Source organism: Lytechinus variegatus, chromosome 5 (assembly GCF_018143015.1).
Source record: "Lytechinus variegatus isolate NC3 chromosome 5, Lvar_3.0, whole genome shotgun sequence".
Classification (NCBI taxonomy): Eukaryota; Metazoa; Echinodermata; class Echinoidea; order Temnopleuroida; family Toxopneustidae; genus Lytechinus; species Lytechinus variegatus.
In genome coordinates this window covers 34110851-34131148 of record NC_054744.1, presented here as the reverse complement: position 1 = coordinate 34131148, position 20298 = coordinate 34110851, and the positions used below count along the sequence as shown (strand labels likewise).

Below are 20298 nucleotides of genomic sequence, written 5' to 3'. Positions count from 1 at the left end.
CTCTATCAAGATGCAACGCGATATTTAAAGAGGCTTCCCTCGCCCTCTCCGCGGTCTTTCCTAGGTTTTTTACCGTCTCATTCCCATGCATGTTTTACATGGGTTCATTACCTTTTCCATGCATTTTTGTTTCTTCGACTTGTTTCTCCTTGTTTCTTTGAGATTGCTGACCGTATTTTTTTTAAAGTCACAGTAGCATTTTTCATTCAGAGCTTCTAGGTATTGTTTTCAATCCTTATTTATATTCTACTTTTCATGTTTGTTTGATTAATCTGTTGAAGTTATTGTAAAAAAACAGGAATCCCCCTTCTTAGCAATGCAGCGTTAATTTTTTGTTTTCTCAAAACAAGTGTTTGTTATTGCATTTAATTGTTCTATCTGCTTTTTTCATTTCATAAATGGTAATTTCCTTTTGCATTTAAATCATATAGACTGTGGGAGCATTTTCATAAATGTATAACTTTATATGAATAAGAATGACAACTAGAAGAAAATGAATATTAACTTTGATTTTATTTAGTATCTAACAAAATTTATTATCTTCATCATTTGTTTTCCATTGTGTTTATTTGGGGATTTGGTGTCATGTTTTTAGAGTAGAATGGAATCCAAAATTGATCTTTTTTTTAGAAATCTACTTATGGGTGATAATCCTTTTCCTGCAAATAGTGAATGTTTTGATAATTGGGCAATAGATCATTTTTATTTTGGATTCTTGGGAGTATGTTAGTACACTTTATCTATGATTCAAGGCAGTAATCCATATATTATGTTATGTTATGAAAAATGTGTTATACACATGCCAAACCATAGGCCTTTTCTGTTTTACTCATACATATTGTCTTTTTATTTGTCATGTCTAGAAGTGCAATTTTCCTTAATGATTAATGAATTTCTTGTATGTATTATACAATATGTATCTATAGTTATGTCAGCATGTGCAATTTTCTTAATGCATACAGTATGTATCTATAGTCATGTTGACATGTGCAATTTTCTGTTAATTATCAATCTAAAAACCAATGGGGATTTTTTGTTCGTATCTATATATCATAGACTAATTAATTAAAATTGAATTGGATTAATGCTTAAGAAAACATATCAAATATGTATGCTCACAATTTTCCCTCCTGTCTTTCAACATCTCAGTTTCAATGCGATACTGCTGCAGAAAGAGGAATTAGAACAAAAGTACCTCCATCTTCTTCAGATTCACGACAGCGAGAAGATAGCAAAGTTTGGTCTCCGTCAGCAGTGTCAGGAACTCACAGCTGAAGTAGCAAAACTCAAAACAGAAGTAAGACAATATTGACAGATTAAATGGCCCATATTTAGAAATATGGCAATAACTTATGCCATGGTCCTACTCTGCATGTATGTTAAAATTAAAGGAAGCCAAAAATTTGATAATTGAAGTTACATTATTTTGTTTCCTATCTTTCTTTGGCTCTTTCCTCAAGTTCTGATGATGGAGATTTTGCAGTATTTATTCCCAGTCAGTAGTGAATGATTTGTGTATCAAATAAATGAACAATTAAAATTTTTAATGTTAGATATATCTGTCACAATTGGCTATGCATAGGAAGCCATGACTTTAAAACAGAGTTATTGGGATTAAAACTGAGTTCAGAATATGGGCTGTGGATTTTTTAACAGACAAATTAATTTTGGTGTGATATCAAAATTTTATCAAGTACTCAAGATGGTACTTAATCATTTTTAAAAAGAAAGTCCACCATGCTGTACATATTTTGAAAGTATGAACGTTAAAGGTTTTTGAAAAATATTTTTAATTTCTCCATACACACCATAAATCCAGCGAATAAATAATATAGCAGATGATGTCTTATAATTTTATTTTTTTATTATGGAAATGCCTTATCGCACGGATTATGGCAATGAATTACACCATTACATTCATGTATTTGTTGATATGTCAGTTGAACCTGCTGCAGAGGAGAGAAAGGAAAATGTCTGGTTCAATCAAAGGAACTCCAGAAGATGATGAACCGGAGGATATTAAAAAGATTAAGAGAGTAAGTCTGCCAATATGCTTTTGACATTGCATTTCCTTAACCCGGACTATCCCTAACCCCATACTATCTTTTTTGGGATTCATACTGTCTTTCTTAACCCCATACTATCTGCTTCGCTGGGTTTAACGCCTTAACCCCGGACTATCCCACAGCTCATGAATATTGATGATTTTACTCTACAGAGCATGATTAACTTTCAATTTCGACTTCTGTGATTGGCTATTGCTTAGCCCCGCTTTTCCTTAGACCAGTTTTGTTTCACACTGCATCTCTTAGCACCGCAACCACAATAAGCCGGCTAACCCTGCCTTTTTGCAGGGCCAGATAGTACCGTACTATTTACCGTGCTAGCCCTCTTTGCTAAAACGTAGTGTGAAAACGAAGTGGGCCAAACTTAAACCCGGGAAATTGGTGGGGCTAAGGCCCCCCCCCTTAGCCCCACCGATTTCCCGGGGTTAAGGTAAAAAAGTACAGTGTGAAAAGCATAGTCTTTCTCTTAAGATGATGATGATGGTGATGATAATGGCAATGATGATGATGATCTTGATGAAGATGATGATGGTATGATGATGATAATGATGAAGATGATGATGATGAAGATAATGGTGATGGTAATGATGATGATTTAGTGTAATATTTTCCCTTTTCTGGATAGGTCCAAAGCTTCATACGTGGCTGGCTGTGTCGACGACGTTGGAAAGCCATAGTGCAGGACTACATCCGATCACCACATGCGGAGAGTATGCGAAAGCGTAACAGTATAGTGTTTGGGATGGTGGAGTGTGAACGCGAGTACGTTGAGCAGCTTTCCACTCTTGTCTCCTGCTTTCTTCGTCCTCTCAAGATGGCTGCCAGCGCAAAGAAACCACTTATTTCACATGAAGATGTCAACTCAATATTCCTCAACAGGTAAAGCGAATCAGTGTTATATCTACTTTTAAGATATTCTTATTAGGGCTGTTATCGATAACCTCTTTATAGTCTTGTCAATGATTGCTTGTTTTTTGCCACTTCTCTCATTATCCATAATACCCACTATTATGTAGGGACATATATGACAGTATGACAGTGATTTTCCATGATTTCACAGAAACGGCCTTTTGAAAGTTGCTTTTCAAACGGAAAATCACTGAAAAAATATTTTTCCTCAAAATTCACAGAACAGCGACAGAAATTACTCCAAAGTCTCAACAAAATACAAATATTTACTAGCCACAAAACACAATCTCACTTCGCTATAATCATGACAATCCAAACATTGTGACTGCACTCAACTCCATTCGATCGTATATCGAAAACATTCACAAGCGCAAGCTCAATTTTAGCAAAGTACCACCGTAGAAGGCAGCAAACAGCCGTGTGTTACTGCCCTCTATGTTCGAAGATGTATAGCACGATATGAAAATGGCGGATGGCGAAAGACATTAACTGTTCAGTCTATGTCCAAAAAGCCCCCAAATTATTAATCAAACCCTAAAATAATGCTAATAATGTGAGAGGTGAGGATGTATTTATGCTAAGAATGGTTGTTAAAAGATGTTATGTAATACATGTAGTTTACATCTGATGAATGCGGATTTTAACGCGTTCTTGGTGCAGTGGCAGATACAAATTTTGACCACCGCAAGTAATGTGTCATCGCTATAATGCATAAAAAATGCATATTGATTATGTTCTGTATAGTTATCGATATTGATAAGATATTTTTAGCGAAATATCGACAGAGAATTTTCTTAACAATAACAGCCCTAATTCTCATACCACACGGGCTAATTAAGAAGTTGCCATTGGATGTAGTTATAGTAACTTTTATGCAACGAGCATCTGGGTTGGTATTCAATTAACCTTTTCCGCGCCTACTTTGCACCAATGCACACTCGATGCCTCATGAACTTTGCATTTCACATTCTAACAAACAATCCATTGTTTCCCTCCCTGAAAATAATTCAGCACAGAGGGGTTCATGGCTCAGCATTCAGAGTTAACTAATAGCCATTAATTTTTAGCTCGGTCATTATCCATCTGTGCGCAACATGGTTGACTGGGCATATTGTTTTTAAACTACATGCAAGCAACACTTATCCAGCTAGGGGGCTGACTTAGATTTAAGGAAAATACTTAGCCAAAAAAAACAATGGAATAGCAAAGATGAACAAGTATTTCATTTAAAAGGAATACAGAGAAAAATACTTTAAAATTCTGGCATTAATTATGGAAGTGAATACCGGCTCAGGTGCTCCACAATTTAAATGCTTGTTCTTTACTGGAACAATGACAAATGATATTGATTTGATAAAAAAAGATTACTATAGGCAGTTCTTGAATAAACAAGATGTTGGCTACCTAATTGTTGATATTTTGTGCTTGAAATTTTGATATGAAAGGCATTGCAAAACTATTAGAAACCTGATGCTTCCGTAGTGAGAATCAAGGATAGCAAAACAGACCCTGTGGGATATGTTGATTTGTTCTCATGGTCGCCAAGTATCTATTCCAAGGTGTGGGTAGGTTCATTGGTTTCCTTCAGGTTTAGATGTAAAACAAGTAATGTGAAACACAGATTTACGAGGTATCTTTTTTCATTTGAGAGAGTGTGAGGGAGAGAGGGAAAGAACAAAAGGAAGCGGGAAAAGAGAGTGAAAAGGAAGATAAAAGGGAGAGTAAGAATAAAAAGTGGTGGAGGGGTAAAAATGAGAGTAAAAAATAGAGAGCGGGTGCGAGTGTGTATGTGTGAGGGAGAGAGAGTATGTGCAAACAATAAGAGGAGCAAGAAAGAGAATAGAGAGATGGGCAAAAGCAAGGAAAAGGATAGTGTGAGTGTGCATGTTGGTGTGTGTGTGTGAGAGAGAGAGAGGTGATGGATAGAGAGAGAGTAGAATGGGGGAGAGTAGGAGAAAGAGAGAGAGAGTATCCATTCCAATCCGAAGAAGGCACTTCCTGCAAGCTGATCCTATGAGAGTTATATATGAATATTCCAGCTTAATATAGGTGAAGAGAATGAAGGAATTACCGGAAACGGAGAAAAGAGAAGAGAGAAGCTAGCTATTACTGCATACAACCTGTATCTATATAGTGTCATACCGGTGAATATTTCCTCTCATGCATAAATCATGTGCGTAGGAGCAACATCGAAACAGAATAAGCCTGCCTGGTACCTGGGGCATGCTAGCAAATATTAAAATTTATGGGGCATGCATAAATCTCCCATCAAGAGGGTAAAATCGGCTCTGCTGAGTGTTGTAAACGGTTGCCCCTTTGAAATTCTACTTGATGGAGTGCCCATAAGGTAGCAGCTTTGGGGATTTTTCCCCCTTTCCTGCTCGCTCCTCTTACCCTCCTCCATCCTCTTTTTCTTTCATTTTTTTCCTGAAAAAAAATCTCATTTGGAATGTTTTATCACTTTGCCCATCTTTTTTTTTGCCAAGTCTTTCTCCTTTCTTCAGAAAACTAATATTATGTCATTTAATAGATGATAGTCTTAGGAAGTAATTGCATAATATGAGGGGATGATAAGTAAATTGAATAATCAGAATATCTTGAACGTTTTATCTTATGCTACCTGCCTGTAAAGATATTCCAATTTTAGTATTCACTTTAAAGGCACAATTTATATAAAAATGAGTGAAGAAGACATCTTAAACTTTATGGTACAGAAAACATCAGAATAATAGGCCTATGCATAATTTGATAAATCTGAGGTTAGTTGAAATATTGAATTGGATAAGGATATGTCATAGCATATGACCTTTTGGCCTTTCTTTTACTAATTATCATATTGCCAGTCCAAATTTATATTGTTATACAACATTTTCATCAGGTAAGCTGTTTTTACTACTGGAAAGAACAAAAAGTCCCACAGTGTGTGCTACAGTGTGTTCACAGTGTGAAACACAATGTGAAAAATAACCTTCACACTATTAAATTTGAGCATTTCAACAGTGTGAATCATATTCACAAAGTCTAATTTTACCAACACACTGTGAACATCCACATCGTAGAGGTAGCCACAGTGTGAACTTCTTTTTACACTGTTAAAATTCGGAGCATTTTAACATTTTGAATAACATTTTCACATAGTCCACTTTGTGAACACACTGTGATCACACTCTGTGACACAGTTTTCTTTCTTGGAGAGATTATATGTGTTAAAAAAATGTTAATTTTAATAAGCATTACCATGACCATAACAGAATCACTTTTCATTCGGTAGTAATGTTTAGAAAATTTTAATTTCACCCCTTTCTTTTTTAACATACACACAAATACCCATGGTTTTAAGAATGTTAAGTTTTATAAAATGATGATATAAGTATCATATTTTGTTTGTATAATTGCCCAATCTTTGCAAATGTAAGGTTGTTACTTTTGTTCATTTTTGTAATTGTATTTATGTATTTTTGACTTGTACGTGAAAAATGGAAAGAAAAGTAATGAAATAAATCAAAATAAAAAAAAATGTATGTTCTATTTCTAATCACCATAAACTATTCATATAATGTATATCAAATTGAAAAATTATGTGTGTGAACCAATATTCTTGGAAAATGTGATGCAACGACTTAAAGCATCCAGAGCAGTACATTACATGAATTTCGCATATTTTCTTTTGGTTACAGTGAGACTATTTTCTTCTTACATCAAATCTTCTACAAGGGACTGAGTGCTAGGATGGAACACTGGCCCAAGCTGGTCCTTGGTAAGTGGATAATGAAATATCATTCATTTCATATTGATATCAAGGATTGACAGGCCCAATGGCCAGTATTCTGAAGTCTGGTTTGACCATAGTCTAGCCAAACATGTCAACATTATATTTCATCTTATTTTTTAATGGACATTATATGCTTATGTTTCGTGTGCTCTATCCCAATTCTGTAATGGTTAAGACAAGTATTCTATATATGCTTCCCAAGCAGTTAATGATTTGAGGGACAAATGACCTGATATATCTAACCTCTGATATTTATGTCACCAGTGGCATAAAAGTTAATACTATTTGCCATTCAGTGGTAACTTGATTCTCATTGGCTGTTGAGCTTTGTTGCCACTGGCCCCATATATATTATCATTTTTTTCTGATTATCTTCTTGACATCGCCTATATTCAATCAAGTAGTTAAAAAAGTTTTATAGTTCATTACATTTTATTTACTATACATCATTTTAAACTTCAGACTGTATTTAAAACACAAGGCACCAATTTTTTTTGTCAACCTTTTCTGTGTTTTAAGTTTGGCAGTCATATATTCATATCTACTCCTGATATGAAAACAGTAATCTGCATTTAATTATGACTTGGTCTAATTGTCAGATAGTCCAAAACGATGTAGACGAAACCCATTCAGTGTTATTTCAATTTGTTCTAATTGCTTTTTGACTTACATTAAACTTGATTGCAATAAAATACCATAGTCTAATTGTCATTTAGTCAAATGTCCGGATTAGTCTTATTGCCACTTTGTCTTCTTTTTTGACAAATTGAAATTGTGTTCATTCAATTCATTTATTTTCCTCTTTCAATCTTTTCATACTTGCAATAATATTTACGTATCGTCGGCGGTCATCCGAACCGTCGTATCACACGGTGCAAACCCATTTCACAGAAAATCAACTTCAAAGTTTAATATAATTTCACACTTGGTTCCCCAGCCTTACAACATATTCATTGCTAGAATAATACATGGTTGGAAAGACCAAGATAATTGCTGACATTGGCATCCTTATTTTTACACAAAACCAAGGAATGGAGAAAAAATCACAAAAGAGCTACATGTTTGTAATTTTGGTTTGAGCAGCTTAGATTTTCTCTGTACAAAAATGCCATTGGGAAAAAGAGATACAACGTTTATACTGACTACGATTCCAATGCGCGCGATCAGTCAAAACGTATCACTTTTCACGTGCAAAGTCAATGCAGTGCCCATACGAAAGTTTGGCTGACTGCGGGCATTGAAATTGCAGTCTTCAAAACGTCGTATCGCTCCGTTACAGTACTCATTTCCAATGGGATGTGCGCATTTTATTAATAATTTGTATGGCATTGACGTGAAAATCCCCTATATCTCAAAAACTGAAATATATTGCTGCGTTGAAATTTAGTTATGAATAGAATAGGACTTATATTGTAAGGAGTTTATCTAGCCATGTAGCTGAACTGAAGTGGTGGTAGACCAGGGGCGTGATTCACAAATATTTAAGTACGACTTAGAATCGCACGTACATGTACATGATATGCAATAGGCAATCTTCTTGATCAATATGCAGTAGTGCACGTCCTCTTAGCCTGATCTGACCAATACGGTCATGCCTTTTACAATGCATGCAATTAAGTACTTAAGTGCCACTCTAAGTCATACTTTAATCTTTGTGAAACACCCCCGGGTGAACTTTAGATGAAATGGATACAGCCTCTTGGTATACTTTTACATGTGAACTGAAAGAAGTGTCTTTTAAAATCATATATTTCTTTATGAAACAGTGAATGTAATTATTGTCATAATATTTTCATTTGCTCAAGATGTATGTTTTTGTAGACTGAAATGATAAATAAAATGTAAATTAGACAGTCAATGGGCTAAATGGCAGGTGGACCAACTGGTAATACTGGCAATGAGTATCTCACAGTTTGTTCACAGTGTGGAACACAATTACCGTGTTTACACATGCATCGGCTTTTGGTTCAAAAGCCGATGCAGAATCGGCGTTTTACACGCTGTAACAGCTCGCGGTGCACAATCGGCTCACGTGGCAGAAACTGGAAATGATCTTCGCACCAAAAATATACGTCATAATTAAGACAATGCTGGATGAGTTAACTTACAAGTACATCATGAATGGTAAAGTAAATGAAATGCGCGCCAATTGCCAATTTTTTTCTATGTGTAAACAGAAATCCGATTCTGCATCGTCTTGCATTTCTGAACGTACTAGTTTGGTGGTGTAAAATTGCCGATTTTGCACCAAGACCTGATGCAAGTTCATCGCGTTTACACGCAACAAGAAAGCCAATGCAGCATGTAAACACGGTAAATGTGAAATCACCTCCACGCTATTAAATTTGAGCATTTCAACAATGTGAATTAATCATAATTATATTCACATGGTCAACCATTTGAACATGCTGTGAACAGTGACCCTGTTGAGGTGTCCACAGTGTGAATCACATTGCCATCCATGTGAACGCACTGCTAACAGTCACACTATTGAGGTGTCCATAGTGTCCATAATGTGAATATATCTTCACACTGTTGAATTTGAGCATTTTAACAGTGTGAATAACATTTTCACATAGTCCACTAGCTCTATGTGAACACAATGTGATCACACTGTTCTTTCCAACATGGTAATTTTAGACAAACTTGGAGTAGACCTCGTGTGTTGAGACCAAATGGAAAGTATACAAAGTCGGTGTCGACCATTTGGCATTAAAAAAATGTCTACACTCCTCTATACACAGGTACTTAATAGAATGTCCATTAAGAAATGCATATATTTTTTAAATGAGGTGCTTATATTTTAATGAACATCCACACAATTCTGCCATAATACACTTAATAGCTGACTCCTGTGCTAAAAGCAAGTCTTCTCATTGTTTCTTAAATGAAACTATTGATTTTATATGTAATCAATTCGAGCATCTGTCAGCCATGGCAACCAAGCTATGGCAACCGTGTGTATGCTAAGGTCATACCTAACATGGCTGAGAATTGTTTCTGCAACAATTAAAAATTGATATTTTTTTTCTTCATCTAACGGTTGAAGATGGGATACTTTCTAATACTCATATAAAATTAATATATTTTGTTCTCTTTTATAATAATACAAATGAATGAGTAGTGTTAATATTATATACTACATATTAGTGAATTTTCTACATGCATTAAATACCAGGGGCCAATGGCAGAATGATCCCAAAATATTGAGGGGGTGAGATATGGCATAATGGGCAAAAATTCTCATATGTTTATAAATAAAATCCAATTTTAAGATGGATTTTGACATGATATTCATATTTCCCCCTTCGCTCTTCCTTTTCTGTTCTCTTTTTTTCTTGGTTGTGATTTTTGTCTTTTTTTAATTTAATTTTATGTATTTATTTATTTTTTCATTTTATTTTAAGTTATTTCATTTATTTTTTTATTTTATTTATTTATCTTTATATTTATTTATTTTTCTATGTATTTGTTTATTTCATTTCATTTATTAATTTTTTTTTTGGTGGGAAGCGTCTGTTGGTCACTGCCAATTTATATTAAGGGGGTGCATATAGACCTATAGGTGACCTTTTTCCATCAGTTGAATGGCAATAGAGAAAAGTACTACAAAACTCAGACTTCACTTGTTTATACTATACAGATATATCAAGCTTTGACACAGTATAATGGGAATTGTTTTTCTTGAGAGGCAAAGAGTTTTACTTCTTTGCTTAGTTTACAGACATGGAAGATGCAAAGTCAATGTTTAAAATACTTATCATTTATAATAACAATGCAGATCAATGAGCAATGTCAAACAGTTTACAATTCTATATTGGTAAGATGTGTGAAAAGCAACTCAAAAGCAAATTATTATTGGTCCATACCGTTCTGTTCATAGAATTAAATGTTCTACACATAGGATTGCTTGAGTATTATTTGATATATGAGAAAACAATAGAGATACCAGCAAAAGAAGTGCAGCTACTTGAAATAAGTAAATACTTGGAATAAGTCAATTGTGAAATCAGTTGATTTGAATGCCTACTATTCGTTTAAAATATTAAGATGTCAATCATTATTCCTAATTTTGTTTGACAGCTAACAATGCTTTAATTTGTTACATGACTTTCAATCCAGTGTTTGCAAATTCTTATGATGAAGCCGGGCATAAAATCAGCAGAACACTATTGAAATTGTTGTTTGATGATCTGTGCTGCTAATGATCACTCATCACATTGCACCATATGATCAGGGGTCGGTTTCACAAACATGTTTTGACTGAAAATTGCACTTAAACCCTAAGTTGAATTCAGAATGTATATTCATAATCCATCACCACTATATAGTCAAATTACAATCGGAAGATGTGTGCTTCCATGGATTGATCAATAACATTACAGGTTGAAAGTTGACTTTCACTTGTGCATTTTGGTGCGTAAGCATGGCTTGAATTCACACCTAAACCTTTGTGAAACATGGCCCCTTGGATGCACTCAGACTATGTCAGGGGTTCATCATGAGGGCATAGCACATCTCTTTCATAGCTCAGCTGAACTAAACCCTGGATAGAGAATGCCTATTATGTTTGCCTAACAGTCTCTCGCCCGTGATAGCCTTACAAGACACTAGGGCTCTTTACACTATGTTTTCTTAACCCCGTACCATCGCTATTCCTGTACCATCCTTAAAGGAAAAGTCTACTCCAACAAAAAGTTGATTTGAATAAGAGGAGAAAAATCTAACAAACTTATGTAACACTGAAAATTTCATCAAAACTGGATGTAAAATAAGAAAGTCATGACATTTCATCAAAACTGGATGTAAAATAAAGTTATGACATTCTAATGTTTAATTATATGCACAACCTGGTCAGTATACAAATGAGCAGATTGATGATGTCACCCACTCAATATTTCTTTTGTATTTTATTATATATAATAAATGACTTAAATAATAATTTTCTCATTGTCGTGTGAAACAAAATTAAATTCCCCATGAAGATGCGGAATTACCATTATTTTAACAGTTTATGGTTAAGTCAAGATTGTCCTTATTGTCAAATCTGTAAACTTAAAATATTGCACATTTCAAACAAAAGAAAACAAAAGAAATAGTGAGTGAGGGACATCACTGACTCTCATATGAATATCAATGAGCTGTGCATATAACTGTTTTGTGAAAAACAAGCACAAAATAATTTCTGCCAGCTTGTAAAGTGATGTTTACATGTACATGTATATTATGAAAAATTTCATGACCCACTGCTCATTTCTTTGCAAGATGTTACCCAGCTGCTCTGCTATACCCGGTGTAATAATCCTGAATTATTGTATAGCACGTAGAAACTTGAATGCTATATACATGTATAAGCAAATATGATTATTTTTAGTGTTATTATTATCTTTTATTGTAAAATTGTTCTTTTTTGATCAGGTGATTTATTTGACATGCTGCTTCCGATGTTGAGTATCTACAATGAATATGTGAGAAACCACCACTATAGTCTACAGGTGTTGGCTGAATGCAAGCAGAATCCAGCGTTTAATCAGCTACTCAAACAATATGAGACGAAACCAGTCTGTGAAGCAAGATCCCTAGAAACATTCCTCACTTACCCAATGCATCAGGTAAGCTGCCATTTTTTTTTAGTCATGGACAAGGAAGTGCTTTTGACGTTTAACTCTTGGAAGCAGCGTTCAGCAGTTCTGACTCTTGCCTTGAAATTAGAGGGTATCCCACAGCTGCTAGTGTAATTGGCAAGGTGTTGATCAATCCTAACTTTGCCACTCTCCACCCTTGTGTTGGATGCGAAAGCCTATGTAGTATGCCTAACAATTCAATCTTCAAACTCTTGTTGGAATGCTCCCCAGGGAGTGGAGAAAGTGAGTTCATTATGTGTGGCAAAAAAATTGCAAGAAAGGCAAAAAAGTAGAGAAAAGAAAACAGATTGCACAAAAATGGATAACAATAAAAAAAAATGACATGATAACATTTTCCTGTAATCACTTAAATCAGTGCGCACTTGAATAAAACCAGGTTCTTACATATACCAAATTTTCTTTCATTAGGCCCCCATATGCAAGGTTTACAAGGGTATTTGAGAAAAAAAAAATAATTCATAGTAGGATAAATCAGTAAATTATTGTTTTATACTGAATGAATGATGCAGAACGTGACCTTAAGAATAAGCAACCTGATTCAAGTGTAATTTAATTATGCATCCATACCGTATGGCTTTTTCAATAATCATATGAGACAATGTCAGTTGAAGTAGCATATTTTCCAGCTTTTTGCACAATTGTGCATTGATCAAAATAAAAATGAAATACTTTGTCCCATTCAGAGAAGGCATCTTTGCCAATGATGTAAACATTGCATAACTCAAATAAATAGAAAATTAAATTGTAATACATACTATTTATTTATTAATTTTATTTATTTTTAAATGAATACAAATTTTATTCATAAATAAATAAATGAAATAATTTGAGAATTCAGTTGTAATACATTTACTTGCTGTTTATCCTGGAAAACAGGTTGTAGGTCAAGTTCAAGTTGAATTCATTAAAAAGCCAGACATAATATAAGAACAAATCAATGAAGAGATAATACAAAGATAAATAATATATAGATAGGACCAATTTAGTACTGGGTAAAATATGATAAGGCCAAGCTGCACAAGCTGCAAAACGGAGCAAGCGAACATCGCACACACAAAAAAATGTTGCTTGAGATCAATGGTGAGTGATGTCTTTGGCAAAATAATGTATTCAAAATCTGCATTGTGCGAAAAAAGTCACTTTGCTTGCTTGAAAAATCAAATTGGAACGTATTCAGGAAATTTTGATCCTATTTTTGGGGAATTTTATGCTGGGCGGTGCATCCAATTTTAACCCAAGAGCCCGGTGTCTCTGCCCAGCTCTGCACAATGTGCCTAGAATCCTGCTTGAGAACAATAATTAAAAGATAGGTAACAATATTGATTTTAATCAATGCCCTTACTGAAAGGGGAGAAAAGAGAATCATTCTTTATATCCTTATTTTGTTTGAATGGTAGTATAGATTCACAGTATTTTGCAACTTCATGTACAGCTTAACCAAAGATATGAAAACTACTTTTATGTGATCTCTCACATTTACTCTTAGTAGGATTATCCATTATAGCATATCTGTCGTGCACTCGTAATTTATTTTCATGACTTGCCCTGAACTTTGTGCAGGTTATTATGGGTGATGTGATTGTGAATATTTTTACTTTGTGTTCCAGACAATACAGTCAATACAGTCTGACAATAAAGTCAAAAGAAAGGAAAAAAATCTTAAGTTTCCCAGCTTAAAATAAAATTATAGAATAATGAAATATACCGTAATCAAATTTTGCCCAAAGGAACATTGAATATACTTATGAATTCAATTTCATTCTAGTAGGCAAATAAAGTATTTAGATAACCAAAAACGCTATCCATCCAAGTGCTATGCCTACTTGTTTAAATACAGATGTATTATTCATTATGGGTGTATCCACCCATAATCAATCAACCATACATTTCGGTTTCATAGACTTTCCAAATAGAAACTAATTTCCTGTCTGTTTTGTATATACCTAATATTAGTCTTTGGCAGATCCAGGTGGGTCATCAGGGGTGGGCACTCCCTCCATAATTTGAGAATTGTCTATTTTATATAGATATCTATAACAAATTTGTCATTTACGTCCCATCTTTTTTTTCAAAATGCTATTTGCATACTCTCTATTTCTAAATCCTGGATCTGACTATATTAATGACTCTAGCAGTTGGTTCTTTTGCTGGAGGTCCTTTGTTATACTGCCCAGCTTAAAAAAAATATTGACAAAACTAGAACTGAAACAGGGAGGGGTTTGAGAATGAATGTAATGTTTTTTTTATTTTTTATTATTTTTTGGGGGGGGAATGGATGATGCAGGGGTGTGAGAGTTCAGATTTTTATCTGATTTCAGATTTTTTTGTTTTGATTTTCAACTGAATTTCAGCTTGTCTTTGACTTTCCTCTGTACAAAAAGTATGGGAGCTCTTTCTATTTCAGATTTTTTCAATACTCTTCAGCTTTTTTCAGATCTTTTTACTTGTGACCACTCACACCCCTGATGATGATCGAGTGTCAGGGACAAGCATAAGGTGAAGAGGGTACAGATATTGCCAAAATCATAAAAAAAGTATTCTTTCTGAAAGCATAATTGACATGGTGCATGGATAAGGTATACATTTCAACTTATCATGGGGATAAAATTGGAGACAGTATTTATAGTGGGGGAGAATGCATGAGAAATTAATACTTGTTAATTTTACTTTGAGAAAGAAACAAGATTACCTGTTTAGGGTGCTCTTTAAACATATATGCACAAGTGTAGCGTTCACTATTTAGTTAGGCAATTTTGAAATAATTATTTAGACATGTTAGAGGGATCCACACAATACAAGCACTGCTTTCTAGTGGATTCCTCCATTTTCTCAGAATTTTATTTCATAATGGTTTTGATATTGTGCTTGTATGTAATACTCTGTTTTTTTTTACTTTTATTTATAGATAAATATCATATACTGTACGTGCCTCAATTTATAGTGTCTTCATAAGTTCATTGTAACTATTTTGACCACATTACTTTGTTCTGTTGAAAATGAAATAAAGTAAATTGAATTGAATTGTTTTTATCCACTGAGCCACAACACCTCTACATGGATAAGATTATCCTATACATGGTTAAGATTAGCTCAAAGCTTTTACAAAGGCTGTAATAGACCTACTCTTCTCTTTTCTGAAATTGTGTGATTAGTAATTTTCCCTATGAGTGCAAATTATTTGAGACCATTTGGTAACCCTCAGAGATCACCAACACTGTCTTCACCCTTCGTCATGCCCCTCTCTTTCTCTATCTCTCTCTCTTATAGCTCTGATATTTCCCACCTCCTCCCTTTCCTAGTCTCCATCATTCTAACCCCCTTACTATCTGTCTGTCTCTCACTCTCCCTGTCTGTTGGTCTCTCTCCTTTATTGGGACAATTATCGCCGTCAGCCTGTATCAGCTTACATATAAACTCGGCCAGGGGTCACTGAACGCTCTGGATATTTAAATCCTAGCTTGCAGTGAATTGATGATGACCTATAGAGATTTTGCGTAGCCTGCGTTTCCAATATCAAGTACGCCAGCAAGAAATGTATCTACAGCCGTCAGTGTATTACATGTGGATTGTTGTCTAAGGTGTGATCACTGGATGATCTAGAACAATGAACCATAATCAAAATATAAACCTTGCAAATAATGATAGCGACTGCGGGCCAATACCCAGGGAATCTTGTTAATAAATGAAAGCTGATTGTCCCTTATTTTAAGCCTATATCTCCCACTTCATAAATTAGCCTTGGTGTATATCTTGGATTGCATAGGCACTGTATGTCTATACCAGAAGATTATTCAGATTTATTTGCTTATGTAGCAAAATTTATTAAATGTATATTTGTTGTAGCTCAGTGGATAAGTTTGTGGACTTGAACTATATGGTTAAAACTCCATTATTGTCCTTTGGCAATGCATTTAGCTACAATTGTCACCCTCTACCTAGGTGTGGTAGGTGGATGCGGGGTAGAAGGGAGTTCCTTGAATGTTTATTTGCCCAATCAGGGTAGCTGTGTTAAGGGGGGTCACTCAAATTATTTTTTGATGGGGGTGTGCCTCACAAAACTTTGAAATGGGTAGCTGTGCTAAAGCTGCAGTAGTAGTAGTATGTAGTGCTTAGAAACATTATAGTATTGTACTATATAAATGTACATTATTATTATTGATTTAATCCATTCTGCAGAATTTTTCACTGTTTGCTGCTATTGAAATCAACATTATGAAAGATAATAATTTCCACAACTAATTAGAAGGCACGTATTGCATTGCATCTTTGAACAAACATCTTAGAAAAACATGTTTCTATGATGGAAAAAAAGTCACTTGAACATATCCTGAGATAGAGACTCAGATATATCAGTAAAATGGTATCATACATGTTTGGTGATGAAAAATAAACTGAATCAACATGATGATCTGCATCATGTCACCCCTTCTGATAAAACTAATTGGTTTGGATCAGGTGTTCCACAACACAGGGGTTTCCCCTCGACTCTTATTAAAGTCATGCAGTTGGTTCTTAAAGGACAAGTCCACCCCAACAAAAACTTGATTTGAATAAAAAGAGAAAAATTCAACAAGCATAACACTGAAAATTTCATCAAAATCGGATGTAAAATAAGAAAGTTATAGCATTTTAAAGTTTCACTTATTTTCAGCAAAACAGTTATATGAACGAGCCAGTTACATCCAAATGAGGAACTGATGACATCACTCACTATTTCTTTTGTATTTTATTATATGAAATTTTAAGTATTTTGATTTTCCCGCCATTGTCATGTGAAATGAAGTTTCATTCCTCCCTGAACACGTGGAATTCCATTATTTTAACATTGTGTGCTTCAGGCAAGGAGGTCCTAATCGTCAAAATTCGTAAAAATTGAAATATTGTATAATTCAAACAATAAAAAAACAAAAGAAATAGTGAGTGAGTGACATCATCGACTCTCTCATTTGGATGTAACTGGCTCGTTCGTATAACTATTTTGTTGAAAATAAGCGAAACTTTGAAATGTCATAACTTATTTTTTTTTACATCCGATTATGATGAAATTTTCAGCACTGTGCTTGTCTGATTTTTCTCTATTGATTCAAATCAACATTTTTCTGAGGCGGACTTGACCTTTAACGAGCTGGGGTGGTGACCTTTACATGAGGCTTTCATTTAACATCCTCTCTGAGGGATTGAGGGTTTCCATTGTAACAGACGTAGCCTGTGTCTCTGAACAACTAAGGCGAGGCAGGTTAACATTGCATTGACATGAACCATTGTATGGTATGAATACTGAATGATCTAACCAATTTCTCATATTAAACTATATTGCTTCAGTTTGTAATAATGATAATAATAAAAATAATGTTTTATTTACCCAGGGTAGCCACTTTAGTAAGGAAACTGCTCTACCAGCGGACCCTGCATAACATAATGTTATTATTACCCTTCCCCAATCTAAATGCCTAGCGCCTAGCAAGAAGGCAGAAGGTCCCATTTTTATAAGTCTTTGGTATGACTCGGTCAAGGATCGAACCCACGACCTCCAGTTCATGAGGCGGACGCTCTACCACTGAGCCATCATGCCCAGTGGAAAGAACAATTGCAATAACACATTCTGTGTTATGAATTGGGTTTAAGAAGATAATGATCTAGCCTTACATGATTGTTAACTCTTTTAAATGCTTGTAAATCAGTCTCTCATTATACCTACGTTGAATTGATTTTTTATCTTGTAAATGTGCTTCTTGCTGTGAAAATAAAGATGACAAAGAATTTGATGGCTGACGTGGGTGTGGTAGCCACATGATCTGCCTTATGAAGGAATTGTTTTGTGGTGTCTAAATCTTTGCAAGGGTAATGGCGGTCTCTGCATGGGAGTGTCACAGGATATGGTATTCTGAGTTACCAAGAAGGTTATTATTCCTTAATAATTTGTAAGCAGAAACCATAGGGTCAGTGGCCCATCGAGATCTGAGGTGGATATCGGCTTGAATATCTTTCATTACTGGTCGTTCAGATTTTTCCCACGCTTGAATGAAAACACAGCTCTTGTTGCAATTAAATTCACTGGAAATATTCCCAAATACATGTAGTTTATTAAACTCTTATGCGGATTATTTTAGATGACAACTGGTTTGATTATATAGGTTCAAGATGAGAAGGAATATCAATGGTTGCTTCTGATTGAATGGAAGATGTACTGTATCTCTTCCTAATGTATAATTATCAATGCCTGAACTATGTAGACAAAGTTGAAGTTATTAAATCTCTGGTATGCTTTTCTCATTGGCAATTTTTTTTATTAACTTTGTACTATAGGTGGGGCTGTATGGCTATTTTTTTTAGAAAGAGTGTGTGTGTGTATTTGAGTTTTTGTCAGACGTGTATCAATCAGATATGAATATTTACGTCTGGGACCGACCTTTAACGTCACCATCCGAAAGACGTGACCAGGGTTCAAACCTTGAACCTCTGCATCAATCTGTAACTTCCCCACATACATGTAGCTTGGATTACAGGCACACGCCACAGCGCCCAATTTACACCACATGTATAGTATGGGGTTATAAGCTTTTAAAGCCCACATTCATTTCTCATAGCATTTTTGCAAAGTGGGCTATAACCCCACATATAGTACAGGATTTTTTGGTCACTGCAAAATAGCAGGGTTGGCCATGCAATCGCGTCGTGAAGCGAAAAGTCTATGGTTAAGCCTTGAGAAAGGAAACCCGGCCAAGCCAGTGATGTTGCTTCATGTATGCCCCTAGATGCAATGGTGTAAGTGCCGTTGTCCAATCAGAGATAAGCACTCTACCACTTGTCAGGGTTTAGAGAGTTTATTCAGGAAAAGCAAGCATTTCAGTAGCCGGGTTGAGGTTGGATTTTGGTCTGTGAAAAAAAGCAAAAATTAAACTACAGGGTTAGCAAAAGTGCATAGTTTAAAAAAATGAAGTGAGAAAGCACATAAATAGGGTACAAGTAAGCAAGGTTACATTGCATGAAACCACCCAGGCGAATGTGATGGGATATGTAGGGAACAAGACTACCACAAGAATTCCTCAGAGTAAAATGATACCCTGGTCACAAAATCTATGGCCCCCTGGTACGCATGCATCCGGTTTGAAGCCGCCTTCACGCCTGCAATTTGGGAAATGATGCACATATGACAAAAATGTACTGAAGCCACCTCGAGATCATTATCCCACTGATAAATATATTCTGAGGCGTGCAATTGAATGTCTGCACATAAGCTGGCTTCAAAATGCCTTTTCACGTGACACAAAGGACCATGCTTTTCATATCAACATTTTATTCTCGGTTTGTTGGCTATAACTATTGTCCACTATTTCTAGTACAGCGGTCAAGCCGGTCCAAGTCAACATGGGATTCATACATATACCAATTGCAGGACTGAAACAGGTGTGACGCCCCGGTGTGACGCTGCCTTCAAACTACTGCCAGAGGTGAACTCAGTCTCAGCCGGCCTCAGTCTCGCTTAAAAAAAAAAGAAGGGGAGGGGGGTGATACACATAAGTCGAGACGCGTTCGATGCAGGACTTAGTCCAACTTTGACGTATATGTATCACCACCCATAGATAATAGATATCTTGATGAATAACTGAAACGTAGTTATTATCAATGGGGGGTGGCATGCTGAATAGATTAAGACCTCAGGCACTTTTTCCTTGATTGAATAGCAGGGGTAACGTAAAGTTATACAACTCAGTCTTCTCTGTTTTGCACCCTACTCTGGTCACCCTTTCTTCTTTCTCCTCATTTTCCCCCACTACTTGGAAAAATCATAGGAGGTGGCTGCCCCCCCCACCACTCACCCATCTCTGTAGGGACGTAGTCTAACAATATCAGGGAAGGGTCAAGTCTTGGCGATCATATTAAAAAAATAATCTCACTTGAATTC

At 35.3% G+C, this 20298-nt stretch overlaps 1 protein-coding gene across 3 annotated transcripts in view; it reads left to right on the top strand.

The window, feature by feature from the left end:
* The window catches only part of LOC121415980 (ras-specific guanine nucleotide-releasing factor 2-like), an 83143-nt gene that overhangs the window by 27580 nt on the left and 35265 nt on the right, over nt 1-20298 (top strand). For all 3 annotated transcript variants that reach the window (XM_041609395.1, XM_041609396.1, XM_041609394.1), the window contains exons 4-8: nt 1150-1297; nt 1941-2036; nt 2692-2945; nt 6653-6732; nt 12166-12359. In XM_041609395.1, coding sequence (XP_041465329.1) covers nt 1150-1297; nt 1941-2036; nt 2692-2945; nt 6653-6732; nt 12166-12359 — 772 coding nt within the window. The remainder of the gene's footprint in view (nt 1-1149; nt 1298-1940; nt 2037-2691; nt 2946-6652; nt 6733-12165; nt 12360-20298) is intronic.